The sequence below is a fragment of the Salvia splendens genome, chromosome 2, assembly GCF_004379255.2.
Source record: "Salvia splendens isolate huo1 chromosome 2, SspV2, whole genome shotgun sequence".
NCBI lineage: Eukaryota > Viridiplantae > Streptophyta > Magnoliopsida > Lamiales > Lamiaceae > Salvia > Salvia splendens.
The window spans coordinates 15,843,152-15,860,170 of record NC_056033.1 but is presented as its reverse complement, the minus strand read 5'-3'; the positions used below and the strand labels follow the sequence as shown (position 1 = coordinate 15,860,170).

General features: G+C 39.2%; 2 protein-coding genes, 1 non-coding gene and 1 pseudogene across 3 annotated transcripts; 3 read left to right on the top strand and 1 right to left on the bottom strand.

Annotated features, from left to right (window-relative positions):
- The first annotated feature begins 1,934 nt into the window (after window positions 1–1,934).
- LOC121793206 lies at window positions 1,935–2,041 on the top strand. The gene has a single exon (XR_006049044.1). It is a non-coding gene; the product is annotated as a small nucleolar RNA R71 (small nucleolar RNA).
- A 6,921-nt stretch (window positions 2,042–8,962) lies between these two features.
- On the top strand, window positions 8,963–10,613 carry LOC121761993 (annotated as a pseudogene).
- A 425-nt stretch (window positions 10,614–11,038) lies between these two features.
- Window positions 11,039–15,128, top strand: LOC121761982 (26S proteasome non-ATPase regulatory subunit 7 homolog A-like). Its single transcript, XM_042157699.1, has 10 exons — window positions 11,039–11,317; window positions 12,049–12,141; window positions 12,234–12,315; window positions 13,124–13,220; window positions 13,366–13,441; window positions 13,617–13,675; window positions 13,764–13,886; window positions 13,990–14,047; window positions 14,172–14,257; window positions 14,686–15,128. Exons 1-10 carry the CDS (start codon window positions 11,131–11,133, stop codon window positions 14,755–14,757), a joined length of 933 nt encoding a protein of 310 aa, XP_042013633.1. The 5' UTR covers window positions 11,039–11,130; the 3' UTR covers window positions 14,758–15,128.
- Window positions 15,129–15,857: 729 nt separating this feature from the next.
- On the bottom strand, window positions 15,858–16,817 carry LOC121769456. The gene has a single exon (XM_042166262.1). The coding sequence runs from the start codon at window positions 16,520–16,522 to the stop codon at window positions 15,944–15,946; it is 579 nt and encodes a 192-aa protein (XP_042022196.1). The 5' UTR covers window positions 16,523–16,817; the 3' UTR covers window positions 15,858–15,943.
- Between the last annotated feature and the right edge of the window lie 202 nt (window positions 16,818–17,019).

The window sequence follows — 17,019 nt, the reverse complement described above, 5'->3', positions numbered from 1 at the left end:
AAGGTTGAGCGAATTGAGATACGAGCGAATCAAGTAATATCAGATTATCACTTCATCAAGGTGTTCTCGCTCTCGCTCACCACCAATATAATTTATAACTCCCAAACTCGCACTACTTTAACAGTAAAGCGGCAAGAACGGGGTCGATCCCACAGAGAAACCGGTGTATCGAGTGTGTGAGTAGTGAACAGGGTTCGACTACTGCCACGCTTTAAATTGAGAGTTTTTTACGCTACTGTATTTATGCTGGGCAGAATCTAAACTAACTACTTGATCAAGCTATTTATCATGATGACACAATTAATGGATCAAGTAAGCGACAAGCAGAAATAAGAGCTTAACTACCTAGGCATGCTACGAGAAACACAAACACTCTGCCATTCATCATGATTAAATACTAAATCAAGGACTAAAAAGCGAAACTGAACTGGAACAGTAAACAGGATGACGAAAACAAAACAACTCCGATTTTTATAGCTCAGAACAGTGCGGTGAACATGCAGAATACAAAAATATCAAAACTTGAACTACGGAACAACACTGAATTTATACTAAGCTAACAATTTCAGAAAGTAAGAAAGTGAGTAAGGCCGAGGAGCTCTCGGTTGGAAACTTGGGACGGCGCCAAATAGATATTGAGTATTCTATCGTGCTCCCTTCAGTCGCTATCTCTCTAAATATTTCTTTAACTAAGCTACCTTCAGAACTGGAAACTAAACTCAAAACTGAACTAGAACGGAAAAAACGAAAATAAAAGAAGAAACTGAAAAGGAGATGCTGAAAAGAAGATTTTTAATTATGGTGGCACATCCTCTATTTATAAGCTCGCCGCAATGACCACTAGCTAGATAATGATCTCGGAAGAGGATATTCGCTCACGCTGTGATCGAGCGTCTCATCGATTGATACGTGCCTTCCTTCTAGAATGACGTCGCTCCTCAATAACAGAATGATGACTCAGCTCCGTCCTTGCGTCTTGCGTTTCAGCACGTATCCCCTTCTAGAACATCGTCATTGATAACAGAATGATGATCATCATCCAGCTCATTAGCCTCACGTGTCCTTCTTCTAGAACGCAGTGGTCCTCGCCTAACTGCTTGATCACTCCCTTGATCATTTCACCCGATTTTTGGCCTTTTTCGCCTTTTGTACCAACTTGATCAGCTTGGCCTTGTTGCCTTGGTCAAGCGGCATTCCTGCACAATTACCATTTGCTTTGCGCGATAAACTGATCAAGTAGCATACATTTTACCTCTAAACCGATGCATGAAATAGGCCTTATCAGACCTCCACTACCGCGGTTTCCACTTTATCAATCCTCATGGTGGAGTGTGTCATGATCACATCGGTCTTCTCCATGAGAGCTTTCAAAAGCTCATTAGTGACATCACTTGAAGATTTTGAAGTGCAGGGTACATTGGCCGCCCCACTTGGTGCTCCAAATCCGGGAGGTGGAGGTGGTTGGGTAGCATTACTCGGATTCCCATATGAGAGGTTTGGATGCCAGTTGAAGGGTGGGCGATAGCCTTGATAATTACCACCCTCATTGTTAGGGCGATAATTGTTGAAATTCCTTTGATTTCCCCCTTGGTTTCCTCCTTGATGTATGTAATTCACATCTTCAACGGTCGGTTGAGGTTCTCCCATGGGTTCCACCCCCACACTAAGGCTATCCACCTTTTGATTCAACATCATCATTTGTTGGGTGAGAAGATTAAAGGCATCCGCATCAACGACCGAAGCTACTGGCATTGAACCATCTCGGCCCGAGCTCCAACCCTTGCTTGTATAGGCTAGCCTTTGAAGCATCTTCTTGCATTCATCAACTCCTTTATCCAAGAAAGACCCCCCCCCCCCCCGATCCAAAGTCTAGTTGACTTTTGATGAACTCCGAGCATCCATTGTAGAATAGGCTCACTTTATGGCCCGGAGATAGCCCATGGTTGGGGCATTTCTTCAACAAGGCATTGAATCTCTCCCATGCTTCAAACATAGACTCTTGGCTCTTCATACTAAAGTGGGAGATCTCCGCTTGTAGGTTGAGAGTGGAGCTAAGAGGGAAGAACCTATCCAAAAACTTTTGGGCTAAGTCGTCCCAACTTGTAACCGAGCCCGACTCAAAGTTATCAAACCAATCTCTAGCATATCCCGACAATGAGAATGGGAATAGCCTAAGCTTGATTGTATCGTCGGGAACCCCATTAAGCTTAGTTGTATTGGCAATCTCCAAGAATTTAGCTAAATGCCTATTAGGATCCTCCGTGGGCTTTCCCGAGAAAACACGTTGCTCCACAAATTGAATCAATATCGTCTTCAACTCAAAATTGTTGGCATTCACCCTTGTATCATAAGGTGGAATTGGGATATTGATGTTCCCAAATGCATCTCTAACCGTTGCCTCTCGCCTCCTTTCCTTCTCTCTTTCCCTTCTCATCTCCGCCATTTCTTATTGTAGTTGGAGAATGATTTGGTCTTGATTCAATGGAGGTGGATGTGGAGGGGGAACTACCCATTGTTTCCATGTGGACTTTCCATTGGCTCAACTAGATGTTGAGCTCGTGCTCTCCTCCTTTGTCCTCTTCTCCTTCTATTGGTGGCTTCTATTTTCAAGTCAATCGGCTCAAGGGGTAGACGCCTTGAGCGTGTGAGCATACACACGTACACAACACAAGAGAAGAACAAAGGGAAGTTAGAACTAAACAAGAAAACTAAACTAAATATAGCAAGTGAAAATTGTAAACTAGTATTCTCAATCTTATCACAATATCAAACACAAAAGAAAATTTAGTCCACGGCAACGGCGCCAAAAACTTGACTCATGTTAATTTTGCATTAAAAAACATCACCCACAAGTGTACAGGCTAAGTAGCATATGGCAAGCTAAAATTATCGATCCTCAAAGACTAAAAGTCGGTTTGAGTATTACGATGCAACTTTAAACACTATTTAGACTACTAAAAGGGGTTTTTGATTTTCTATTACTAAGATCAAAGAACAATTAATCAAGTAAAGACAAATAACTAAGCAAGACAAACAAATGATGGTTTTTCACACAAATTTGGAAAGGTAGGGATATGGATCACGGGTTTCACCTAGGGATCATGCTCATCTATTAGTTATCATGTATGGCTAGGAAGGTCGGGTTAATTGGTTAGACCCCCTCTCGGGTGCATCTAACTCGTGGATTAATCCCTAGTGTAGGAGTCTCCTCCATACATTTCAAGATTAACTCCCTAGAACAACGGACCCAAGTCCTCTCTCTAGCTCATGCATCTCTCGATCACATGTAACGCACGTAGTTGTTGATTACCTAACCATTCTAATCATGCATCTCTCAATGTCATTAATTAGAACAAGATATATCAAATTGTTAGCTAGGAAATTGGACAATAAGAGCTCAATAACCAACAAAACCAACACAAGAGATAGATAGTATAAATCAAGGATCAACCCATGGATTTCATACAAACATCACCACATCCCTAAGGAAAATCTAGCTACTCATGTTCAAAGATGAAACAAAAAGGAAAACAAAGCAAATGGAAGAAAACAAGGATAGAAAATAGAAACTAGAACTCCATATGGCAGAAATGAAGGTGGGGAGTCTTCTCCTTCAATCTCTTGAGAGGGGAAGCTCCTAAGCCTTCAAATCCTCTTCAAAACCTTGCTTTCTTGCTCAGAATCGTCGTGTGGGAGTTAGGGGCTCAAATGTGTGAAGTCCCCTTTTATACTCAGAGTGAAAATCAGGATTAAATGAGTAATTATTCAAAACACTCGGCCGGGTGATCTGTAAGTGGCGAAACACCCGACCGGGTCTTCTCTCTGGAGCCCAACTTGTGCTACAAAACACCCGATCGGGTTTTCCGGGAAATGGAAAACACCCAGCCGGGTTTCTTCTCTGGAATCCTCCTCCTCGGCTCGTTTCAAGCTTTTATCATCACAAAACTACGAAAAGCTCATTAACTCACCTAATTAGTGTATATGTGGTGAAAACCCTATATTAAACACCTTAAATAATCAAAATCACTATCTAGTCACCCATTAAACAATCCTAAACTATGAGTTTGTCAGTAATCCATGTTAATTACATCTGCCCGACAAAATGCTCCAACTTCTTGCAGGAAATCATCTCATCCAGATTCTCCGAATGATTATACGTCTTCTTTCACATTCTCAATCAGATGATTGCATTCAAAACATTTTGATCTCTATATTGTAGTGCACAAGATAATGCGTCAATCATACCCAATAAATGTTTCATCAACATCACGATAAACGCAAAATCATATTGTTCCATATTTTGAAGCGAACCTTTTTATGTCCCACTATTATGACCATCTCCATCACCGAATAAACTTTCAAGTACTTTGACTACTGAGGGCCACATAGATGCAAGATGAAGTATAGTTGTATAATGAGATCCCCATTGAGTATTACTCGATCTATGAGGAGAAGTTTCTTGATTTAGACCTTTAGTTACCTGATCTTATTTCTCCCTTCTCAATTCTTTCAACCATTCTATCATATTCATTATGTTGAAGTTTATCTGCCTTTTTGCAAGAAGATTCGTTACAAATCATTCTATCATATTCATTATGTTGAAGTTTATCTGCCATTTTGCAAGAAGATCCGTATCTTGTAACAGTAAGGCTAAGATAGTCGAAAAACTTAGAAACATGTCTATTTACCTTACATACTGTCACATATACCAGTTGAAGCTGATGAGTAAAACGTACATAAGTGCAATTATGAGAGCTGCAAATAACATTTTTAAAATTTAAGTATATGTCGATCAGTCTACGTAAATGAATGGAGTTGATAAATCATTGCTAGTATTAACTTCGGAAGTAAACAAAACTTTAGCAGTAATGGAAATAGAAAATAAACTTTATTATATTGGACCAAATTTCGTTGCAAACATTTTCTAAGATAAAGTAATATAGAAAATGACATTCAACAACCAATTTTGTACTTGAGAAATTAGCTAGCTAGGGGCATTCATCAAACTAATTTTCAAGATTATTCTTCCCACTATTTAATTATGACGGCTTACATTATACTCCCACTAATTGATCTATATTATCCTCTCATGGTCACATAAAAAAAAGGAACAAAATGACTAATAAATAAATTTAATTATCACTTCATATAAAGTTAATTAGCAAAATAAGAAGTCAATCATTGGTTATCCATTGAGGGATGAGAGCTGGCAGGACAACATTATACATGTAATTATTAGCAGCTCATCAAATTGCATTATCAGGTAGTGATTGACGTGAAAACGAGGTCTTTAAAACCAAAGCATATTCGCAATACCAATATTCAGTATACACAAAGACTGCTAATTAATGTAGCATGCAGAATATACAGAAAAATAGTGAAATAAATTTAAAGATCTATCCTAATGACTGCCTATGTTATACTTATAAAGTGGCAAAATATTTTTTTTAGTATAGTAGTATTGGTTTTCAACTTTTCATAATTTCATTTTCCCCAGTTGGGAGATGTTCATCATTTTTAGGTATATCATGAATAATTAAACTACTCCATTTAGGTCATGTTTGGTTACCACGATTCTATCTGAGAAAGTAATCTGATTCCATAAATTTTAAAATCTCGTCAACCAAACATGGCCTTAGTACTATCTCCGGCAACAAAAAATAAACAAAGTTGTAAATAGCACGAGTTTAATGTACAATTGGTAATGTCAGGAGGAGATCCAGGAATTCGGATTCAAAAGAGGCAAAAATATTTATATAAAGAAATTTTAAGAATTTGAGGTGGGGCATTTATAAAGGAAATTGAAAAAATTGGAAAAGCATAAAATGATTAAAAAAATGTGTTGAGGAGGGGGCATTTGCCCCTTAACCCCCTCAAATAGATCTGCCCTGGGTAAAGTAAAAGAGAGAATGAAAAGATAGTGGAAGTAATGTTAGTATTGGTTTAAAATTTTCTATATTTAGCATAGTCTAATTTTGGTGGATGACCCTAAATGATAAAATTAATTTATTTTTGGTGGATAGCCCTAAACGATAAAATTAATCTATTTTTTGTGGGCGGAGGTTGCAGTATATATTTTACTTTTCATCAAAGGCATCATTGTCCGTACCAAAGTGTGACCATACAGTGGAATTTGCGGTCTAGTCCCCACATGCCAAACGTTGACAGAATGGAAGACGAAGCTTAGTCCTAGACCAGGAGACCGTGTGCGAGTTGTGGTCTGACCCGGCAACAACTGCATTGCAGGACTCTGAATCACACTACATCCTAATTTTTATTAAATATTTTATTGTACTTTCCTTTTACTAACTCAATTCACTCACATTCTATGGTATGTAGGTCTCACATTTACTAACTCACTTCACTCACATTCTATTATCAAATTTATATAAATAAGTGAACCTTATATTCCACTAACTTTTGCAATCTACTATTTTTCATACTCCCTCCCATAAATATATGAGCGGATGAGATGGCATGAGAATTAAGATAAAATAGGTAAAGTAAGAGAGAGGAGGAGAATGGTAGTTAAAGTAGAATTAGTGGATAGTGAGACCTATATTATTAAATTGATATAACTTTTCAAAAATGGGATGCATATATTTTTGTGGGACGGACGAAAATGAAAAATTCACATATATTTATGGGATGGAGGGAGTATTTCTTAAAACCTAGGCTCATATTAAATGTGATTGTTATTGTAGAACGAAGGGAGTGTATCATAATTAATCTTCATCTTTAACATTGAAATTCAATTTATCTGTAATTGTTGAAAATTGAGATTTGTATTTGTCGAAACACGAGAAAGAGAGAGAGTGTGTAGGCTGGGCGGCGTCCTCTCTTGTCACCACTATTATTCAATTCCGCTGTTATCCATCACCACAAAATTAAACGATTAAGAGCATCCATAATAAGAATAGCCCAGCCATAGTTTAGCCACAAACTCCTCCTGCCACATCATCAGCACCAAAAATCCTCTTGCCACATCATCAAAATAAACAAATAGCCCAACAATAGCCTAGCCATATCACTCAAAATTATATAAAACAAATAATTAACAATCATACAAAATACGGAATTAAATTTACGACACAGATATGGGAAAATTCAATTATATTATTAAAATTTAAAAAGTACATTAATTAAAAAAAACCCGTCTCCGTCTCACTCCTCATCGCATCGTCGCCGCCACCTCCGTCGCCCAACCGTGTCGCGGCGGCATTCAAATCGGCTTGCATGCTCACGAGCATTGCGTGAAGAAAACTCTTCTCCTCGGGGTCAGTTGCCGCCTTCTATTCGGCTAAGGTCTTGGCCATCTGAGCCCGCGTTTGTTGACGCGCGAAGAAGGCGAGATCGGCTGTCGACTGGCCAATAGGGGGGATGCCGACTGGACCTCTTGGGACCCCCCGGCGACCCCCCTCGATTTCCTTTGCTCCCGCCTTTGACCAACCGGGCGAGTTCGGTGAGCGAACGATGGAGGGGACGGGAGCTCCTGAGCACCCTCGGGTAGGTCGTGGGAACCGCCGCTGCTGCTGCTGTAATCACCGGTATAGTTCAGTCGCTGCTTCTTCGGCCAGCCAGCGTCGACACTTGCCCGGAACTTCTCGGAGTCTGTCAGCACCTCATAGCAGTTCCAGTAGGTGAACTCCTTGTAGAGCTCAGGCACGGGGAAGGCTTTCTCCGCTATCCTCCTGCAGTCCTCGTCAGTTTGGCCACTGCTCTGCATGCGGAGGGCGTTGGCGTACAAGCCCGAAAATCGGGAGACCCCAGCCCTGATTCGGTCCCACGCCTTCCGCCACTCCTCCCCGTGGCGTGGCCTCCCCTCCGGGCAAAATGCCTTGTAGGCTGCTGCTATTTTGGCCCACAAGTTGACGATCCTCTGATTGTTTGAAGTGAGGGGATCATCGCAAACACTCACCCACGCCTTGGACAGCGCGACGTTCTCCACATCCGTCCACTTCCTCCGTACCTGGCTGTCGTCATCAACCGGCTGTGACGACTCGCCGACCCTTTTGCCCTTCCCCTTGCCCTTCTTCTTTGTGCCGTCCCGACCCCGCCCTACTCCCTCGTTTGAACGGGAGTTTCCGGAACCCCGAGAAGATCAAACCTCAACTCCTCTAAGGAGAAAGTATCAAATTGCGTGAACTGCGTCTTCGATGGGGTCGATGTGTCCGAAGAAGCAGTCGAAAAATCAAAACTGGGGCGATAGACGTCCCCCCCGGCGTCCCCAGCGTCACGGGCTGCATCGCCGGTACCCCCCGGGATGAAGATGCCACCCCGACATTATCTGCATATCGGGATGCATTCCCGGTACTCCCTGCCATCCCGGCATACTAACCCCGCCTGCCATCCCGGGCATACTACCCCCGTCTGCCATCCCGGGCATCATCTGTTGCCACGGGTACATGTTGTAGTACCCGGGCATCGGACCCCATCCACCTCCCACAGGTACCGAGGGAGTTTGAGACCCGCTCGTCACTGGAGTACTTTCGTTGTTGTTATCCATTTCGCGTTGTTGCTCTTGTACTGAAATTAAGATAGGGAGAAAACTCGTTAAAACAAGTGGTGCGAATGAAAATGACGTGCAAAGCGCGTATATATAGTGTTTCGAAAATTAAATAAAAAAATAAAAAAAATTCCGCTCGCCGATCCGGAGCCTGCAATGGCGGCCAGTGGATCAGCGAGCGCATCGGCCAGCGCTCGGAAATCGGCGCGCGCTTGCCGTTTTTTTCACCGAAATTCGGCTAGCCGGTTACAATGGTTCGGCGAGCAGACCGGCTAGCGCCGGGGATCGGCTAGCCGGTCCGCTCACCGCCATTGTGGATGCTCTAATACTTTGATGGCCCTCCTCGTGTCAGCTGGGCTACCCACGTCGCTTTCACCAACTCAACCAAAATTACTAAAATTCATATAATACCCAAACAAAAACTCTTGTAGCATGATTGATGGTCGGTTTGTTTTATACTGGAAAAAAAAAACCAGTCCCTCTCCTCTCCTCTCCTTCACTACTATAAAAACATAGAATCACAAATCCACAACTCACAAATTCATCCACCAATCATCATACAATGGAGAACAAGGAAGAGGATGTGCGAGTTGGAGCCAACAAGTTCCCGGAGAGGCAGCCGATTGGCACGGCGGTGCAGACTCAGGACAAGGACTACAAGGAGCCGCCGCCGGCCCCCTTGTTCGAGCCCGGTGAGCTCACTTCCTGGTCCTTCTACAGAGCCGGCATCGCCGAATTCCTCGCCACTTTCCTCTTCTTGTACATCAGTATCCTCACCGTCATGGGCGTTCAGAACTCCCCTTCCAAGTGCGCCTCCGTCGGGATCCAGGACATGGCTTGGGCTTTCGGCGGCATGATCTTCGCTCTTGTTTACTGCACTGCCGGAATTTCAGGTCATTTTGATAAAACTCAACTTTAAATGTCCGCGATTAATAGTCTTACTTTTGTTGGAAAAAATAGCTTAGAACACATCCAACTTTTATATAATAGTTTTATAGTAATATATGAGAAAAAAAAAAGTTAATAGTAAAATATAAGTATTAAAAAAAGTAAATAAGACAATTATTGTTTGCAGGTGGACACATCAACCCTGCGGTAACTTTCGGACTATTCGTAGCGAGGAAGCTGTCGCTGACACGGGCAGTGTTCTACATGGTGATGCAATGCCTAGGGGCCATTTGCGGCGTCGGTGTGGTCAAGGGTTTTCATAAGACGCTCTACATGACCAAGGGCGGTGGTGCCAACGTCGTCAACCATGGGCGACGGCCTCGGGGCTGAAATAGTTGGGACTTTTGTGCTTGTCTACACCGTCTTCTCTGCCACTCATGCCAAACGGAGCGCCAGAGACTCCCATGTTCCCGTATGTGCAAATTTTAATTAATTACTTTATTTATCAAGTATTTTAATTTTTTTATGATGATGTTTTTTTTTGCAGATATTGGCTCCATTGCCAATTGGCTTTGCAGTTTTCTTGGTTCCCTTGGCAACAATTCCTATTACAGGAACTGGTATTAACCCTGCCAGAAGTCTTGGAGCAGCCATCATCTACAATAAAGATGCAGCTTGGAATGATCATGTAAGCTTATTACTGCTTCCAGCCCCATTAATTGTCTAATTTTGTCATTTCATCCAATTTTTATTAATTGTTTTATTTCACTAAATATTCTTATATTTTCTGATGGCTCATTTTCTTATGATAAATTTGCAGTGGATTTTTTGGGTCGGACCATTCATCGGAGCGGCCCTCGCGGCTCTATATCATGTGGTGGTGATCAAAGCTATCCCATCCAAGAACAAGTGAGCATGAAAGCTGCCTTTGATCATTCAACTTGTTGCATTAAATTTGTTTGAAGAAACAATATTGAGATGAAGATGATAAGAGAGAGAGACAGTAAAAACAAGTCCACGCTGTAATTTTCCATACTTTCCTGTTTTGTTTGGTTTGCTGTATGTATTAAATCAACTGTGTTGGCCAAGAATGTATTGGGATAAATGCTCATATAACTGGAACAAAAAAAGTGGGTATGTTGGTTTTTGGCATCATATGTAACATGTTTTATTTGGCTGTCAAATGCCAAATGGTCATGATAATAATTCACCTGCCCAACCTACCATGTCAACACTTGCAATTTTGAAAATATTGTTATATTTAATGGTTGAAAATTGAGAGTGTGGCTAATCAGTAATCACCCTATTCCCTAGAGCTAGTCTATTATACCCAACAAATCATAAGTATGTCCTTAATTCATAATATAACCAATGTTTAAATGGATATAAATTACATTGACCTTATCTTATAAACATTTAATGTAAAATATAGGTAAATAGGAAGTGATCGAAGTAGTGTTACTAGTGAATGAGACTTATCTTATTAAAGAGATAAATGTACGATTAATTTTCATAAATTGTTTTTGGGTTTTACTCCTACAAAGGAAAAAAAAAATAGTAGTAGTAGAAGCTTAACGATTTGAGGCCCAACCCACAGAAAATCTATTCGACTTAATAAATTGGAGTATATTAATTGGCTCACTTTTCTAATTGACAAAATACAAACACCAAAAAAGTTAAGGAAGACCGAATTCCTCTTTCGTCCCAAACCAAAACCCCAGCTCAAGAAATCCGAAATGGACGTCATAAAATCGCAGCAGATTTCCTCGCGGCCGATCGACAAGGTGGTCGTGCACCCGCTGGTGCTGCTCAGCATCGTCGATCACTACAATCGGGTGGCGCGTGACACCAGGAAGCGCGTCGTCGGCGTTCTACTTGGGAGTTCGTTCAAGGGCACGGTTGACGTCACCAACAGCTACGCCGGTCAGTTTTCCCTTTCTATTCCATACGTTTTTTTTTGTTTCTAACTTCATTTTAATTTTCAATTTTATGTGTTAGGACTTGCTTGTAGGTTAAGAAATTAGCTTTTATGGCGTGTTTGAACGTAGATTTTTTTAGGGTTTTATGTTGGATTTAATTGGGGGCTCCTGAGTTAGGTATCCTGTAAATTAAATTAGTAGGGCATTAGATCAGTTTGCGAGGGTAAGGATTTTGAATGGAACTGAAAATAACATCAGATTTGGACTGGAAATACAATTCAGTTGATAATTGCTCGATGACTGGAAAACATTGTTCGAAATGTTCTACTCCCTCTGTCTCAAGGTTTGGGCATGGAATTTAAGAAATGGATGTGGTAAAGGTTAAAGTGGAGAGAGTGGAGTGAGACAGATGAAGAGTGAGTAAACTATGAGAGAAGATAGATTTTTCGTCAAAAAAGGAATTTACTCAACTATCTTGGGACAACCCAAACCCAAAAAGGAATACGACTCAATTACCTTGTGACCGAGGGACTAGTATATTTGACTATGGGGAGGTGTGAAGGTAAAAATGGCTCAGACATTGTGCTGTGTCATTTAGTGTGTTGAAATGGAAGACACTAAATTGTAGTTGCATTAGCTGTCCTTTCACTCACCGTGTGCTATTTATTTATGTTCCCTTTTCTGTATAAATACTGCTTACAGCATCCAACTGATGTATATGTATGGTATAAACAGTCCCTTTTGAAGAAGATGACAGAGACCCCAGCATCTGGTTTCTCGATCATAATTACCATGATTCGATGTTTTCCATGTTTAGAAGAATAAATGGTATGTGATATTCCAAGACTCTACATTCGGAACCTCTGATTAACACATTTGCCTGATCAACTTCAAGCTTATGTTTCTATTGCTTCTGTCAGCCAAGGAGCACGTTGTTGGTTGGTATAGCACTGGCCCAAAACTGAAGGAGAATGACCTCAATATTCATGGACTTTTCAATGAGTATGATTTCTGTTTCAATTCACAATGGATTTGTTCTATTATCTATTTATCTTCGTTAGTGGGATGCTTGGGAATTGCTGATTCTTGTATGTGTTTTAATAGCTTTGCTTGAAGTTAAGAATACGTTAATTTATTGTGAAATCTGAGATGTGGATCTTACCTTGCGCTTTATTATACTAACTTGGTACCACTAGTCTTCAGTAACAGTACTATCTCTCTTATGAAAATTTTGTTTCTTACTGAGAGGATATGGAATTTGTTGTTTTTGTTTTTGTTTTTGTTTTTATCTTTTATCATATTCTTAGTTCCTTTGCTGTAATTCCTAGAAGATTTTGCTAAGAATGTGACTATTGAATTGAAATTTCACAACACATGCCACAAATTCTTAGTTGGTTCCTAAGTGTTTTATTTCAAATTTTCTATTCTTTTGAACTGTTACATTTTTCTGTTTACCTTGTGCATTTTCATGAATCATTTTTCCTCTTTTTTACTCCCCCGTTCCAAAGTAGATGTCACACTTTCCTTTTTAGTCTGTCCCAAAAAAGATACCACATTTCTTCTTCTTTTTTTTGGAAAAAAGTGGAGGCAGTATTTGTTTAGATAAAAGTGAAAAGGGAATCCCCATCTAGCTCGTGTATGCTTTCAGCTTGGTTGAGATTAAGTGTTTTTTTTTCAATTTTAATTTTTACATCATTTTCTACCAGTTACTAGTTTATGGCACTCTTCATCGTATCTGGTGCTTTTCTTGTTGGCCATCAATGTTTTAACATTTCTTTACACTTGATTACTTTATCATTTCTTCTTGCAGCTATGTTTCTACTCCTGTACTGGTGATCATTGACGTTCAGCCAAAAGAGCTTGGAATACCTACAAAAGCATATTATGCTGTTGAGGAAGTTAAAGAGGTATGATGAAAATGGTGCTGTGTCTTTATTGATGCATTCAGTCATACTATGACAGGAAATGAAAAATGAAGACAACAAAGAGACAATTCAGCATCATTCTGATTATTGGAGTAGGTTGATCTAATTGTTTGGATATTTTTTGCAGAATGCAACTCAGAAAAGCCAAAAGGTCTTTGTGCATGTTCCTTCAGAAATTGCTGCCCATGAAGTTGAAGAAATTGGTATGCACCTCAACAGAAACTTGCCTTTTATTCTGTTTCTTGCTTTCACTGTTTCATCGTCAAGCATGCTTTACTTCCAACTGTCTTCCACCCTTACTTTGCCCTTGAGATCAGAAAATTAGGAGGTCATTTGGTTCACCTAAAACTGCTAATGCTTTCTATTGTCGTTCTATAGGAGTGGAACACTTGTTAAGAGATGTGAAAGACACAACCATCAGCACTCTTGCTACAGAGGTTCTTTGTTTCCCCTTATATCCTTTTAATATCCTGATTATATTTTGCTATATTCTTGAATAAGCATGTCTATCTCTATCATGTGCAGGTGACTGGAAAACTTGCTGCTCTGAAGGGTTTAGATGCTCGACTGAAAGAAATTCGAAGTTATCTCGATCTGGTTATCGAAGAAAAGCTCCCTCTGAATCATGAAATCCTTTACCATCTCCAGGTACGATGAGTATTGCACTACTCTCTTGTTTTATATATGAGATTTATATTTCTCTTCTCTCTCTCTAAACAATTTTTCACCTTATCTTGAAAAATATCTGCAGGATGTATTCAACCTTCTCCCCAACCTAAATGTGTCTGAACTCGTGAAATCTTTTGCAGGTAAAACAGATGAGCGCCAGTGTTTGTTTATTTATTTCATCATTTCATGTCTTCATTTTCAAGTTTGTTCATGACATTTTCAAGTTTTTTCTAATGTAGTATCGGATCTTTGTTTTGTTTACAGTGAAAACAAATGATATGATGTTGGTCATATATCTGTCATCTCTTATCAGAAGTGTGATTGCTCTCCACAATTTGATTAATAACAAGGTAAGATGTTTTTCTAATGTGTTGTTTTATTATGGTAAGAGTTTTTAACCTTGTTAACAATGAGAAACAAATCAGATTTGTGTGATCTTCTAAACTTGTCCTAATAAATAGGACTTGTGGCTTTGATTGTTGTACTATTATCCATGTTGTTGTAACAGAGTAAGTACAAAGTATTATTGAATGTGGGAATAATGCCTTCTTATCCTGAATAAACAATTTGGAGTAAGACCTAGCTTGAGATATAGTAGAAGTAAACTTTCTGAATTTATCTAGCGCCTCACGCTTTTTTTCTGCTAATAAACATGTGTTTTTAGTAACTCGCCTACTCCTTAATGAGTTACAGTAGTCCAGTATGTAGGCACAGTTAGGCTTGTGGTTTGGGAAATCCTTTGTTGTCTTTGGTGAGATTTTGGAAAAATTGATTGCAGATGCTTAACAAAGAACATGAAAAGGCAGAAGACTCAAAGCCAGTTGCTGTGCCTACTGCCGCGGCTAGCTGAAGATATGATCTTCCTGGGGAGTTAAGCTTTCACGCGATATTCCAAATCTTGGATAACTCTACTTGGAGATCTCAGAAACATTTTGGCAAAACTGGATTGAGAATTCGCCCTCTCAAGTTAGAGCAAGTCATCAGTATTCGTATTCGATTTCTGGCCATGAATTTTGAAATCTCGAGTCATTCAGATTTGTAACAGTATTGGTATAGTTTCTCTCTTTCTCTTCCCCTTTATACGTATTAAGATAGTGATTACTATTTATTTCGTTTAGCGAACCTATAATTAAGTTGGACCAATGAAACAGATGGATGTTGTGTTTCCGACCTTTTTAAGTGCTTCTTGGCTATTTTATTTAATCCTACTTTTTAAGGCCACATTATGCAGTTCGGACCACCTTATATATTCTCTTTCTATCCCTGCAAAATATGAGCATATTTGATTTGACATAAATTTTAATGTATTATTATTAAAATAAGTGGAGAGAGATAAAGTGTAGTGTTTTTGAAGGCCACAATTTGCAGTTTGGACCATCTTGTGTATACTTCTTTGTCCTTGAAAAGTATTCCTTCTTTCCATTAAATATGAAATACTCCCTTCATCTTATAATAAAAGTTATGTTTTGATATTTCGGTCCGTCATACAATAAGTGTTACATTTCACCTTTACCATAAATGATAAGTAGGTTCCGCATTTAACTAACTCGTTTCACTCACATTCTATTATAAAATCAATACTCTATAAAAGAGTAGACTTCATATTTCACTAACTTTTCCAACTCATTATTCTTTACGTTTCTTAAAATTCGTACCAATACTAAATGTAACTCTTATTGTGAAATGAATGGAGTATTTGGGAACCGGCACAGAACTTTATGTAATGTTATTTTGTAAGTTAATAAAGAGATAATGAAGTGGAGATATGAAAAAAAAATGAAGTTTTCATTTGATGAAACGTTTTATTTTTAATTTGACAGTCTAAAAAGAAAAATGATTCAAGTTAGATGGGATAGAGAGGGTAGACTCTATATTATTACTGTTAATAAAATGTTATGAATTTATACATAATTTTAATTAACTATTCTAAAATTAAAATGTTCAGTGATGTCTTTTCAAAACAAAACTTTACTAACAAAAAAGAATTCGAGAATTCCTTTACAAATAATTATCAACCAAACAAAAGAAAAATAAAACTAGTCGAAATCATCATCATCATCATCGGGTCGCAGCGATTGCTCAAACTCAGCATCCATCACTACTCCATCCATCACATGCACTATAATTTCCCCAATTCTCAAATCTACCTCCTCCGAAACCACTCCATTCACCACCACGTTTCCATTCAAATCCTTGCTCACACGCAAACTCAATCCAGATATCGAATCGTAGCTCTTCTCCTTCCCAATCTCCAAATCGCCGGACGAAATCCACCTCGGCACCGATGAAAACCCCATCACCCGCGTCAGCACCGCATAGGAATCGCTATCGTTCCGCTTCAGCCTGAGATCGCGCCGGATCGCTTCCTCCGACGGCAGGAACAGCGTGAACGCAAGATCTTCAGGTAACAACTTAATCACCGTTTCCCCGAACTCGCTGATGCTCGCGCGCTTGGAGAGATCGGTTGTTTTGGTTGAAGGAGTTGTCAATCGAGGCACGATTATGAGCTGGAACGCAGTGAAGATCTGTGTGATTAAGAATGAAACGGTCACGATCGCGCACACGAGTTTCACTCGGTTCTTCAGCTTCAAATTCCCCAATTTTCTTCTTCTCATTTTAGCAAATGGAGGTAGACAAGCTGAATCAGAAATAGAATAATTACATGGAAATGCCTGGGTTAACTCGATGAGTTTCCAGTTTTCCACTGATGAAGGTCCACTACTTTTACATTGTGTTTATTTTAATGAGATTAAATAGTTTTTCAAAAAACCAATTTGTTTTTTCGAGGACATGACCAATTGACCACAATGAAGGAAATACTAGTACCAATGTTTTAAAAACCGGACCGACCGGTGAACCGCCGAGACCGGTTCAATTACTAGTCGTACCGTTTTACTTTGCAAATATAAAATTAAATATACTCTTACAAAATATATTAAATTTAGTGAGTAATATATTATAATTAATAGTAACATATAATAAAAACATATATTAAACATTTTAAGTAAATTAAATATTAAGAGTATTTAAAATAAGTGAATGATAAAATTTAAATAATTATTAAATACATAAACTTTTAATTAGTATAGCCAAAAAAATACATATTTTACAT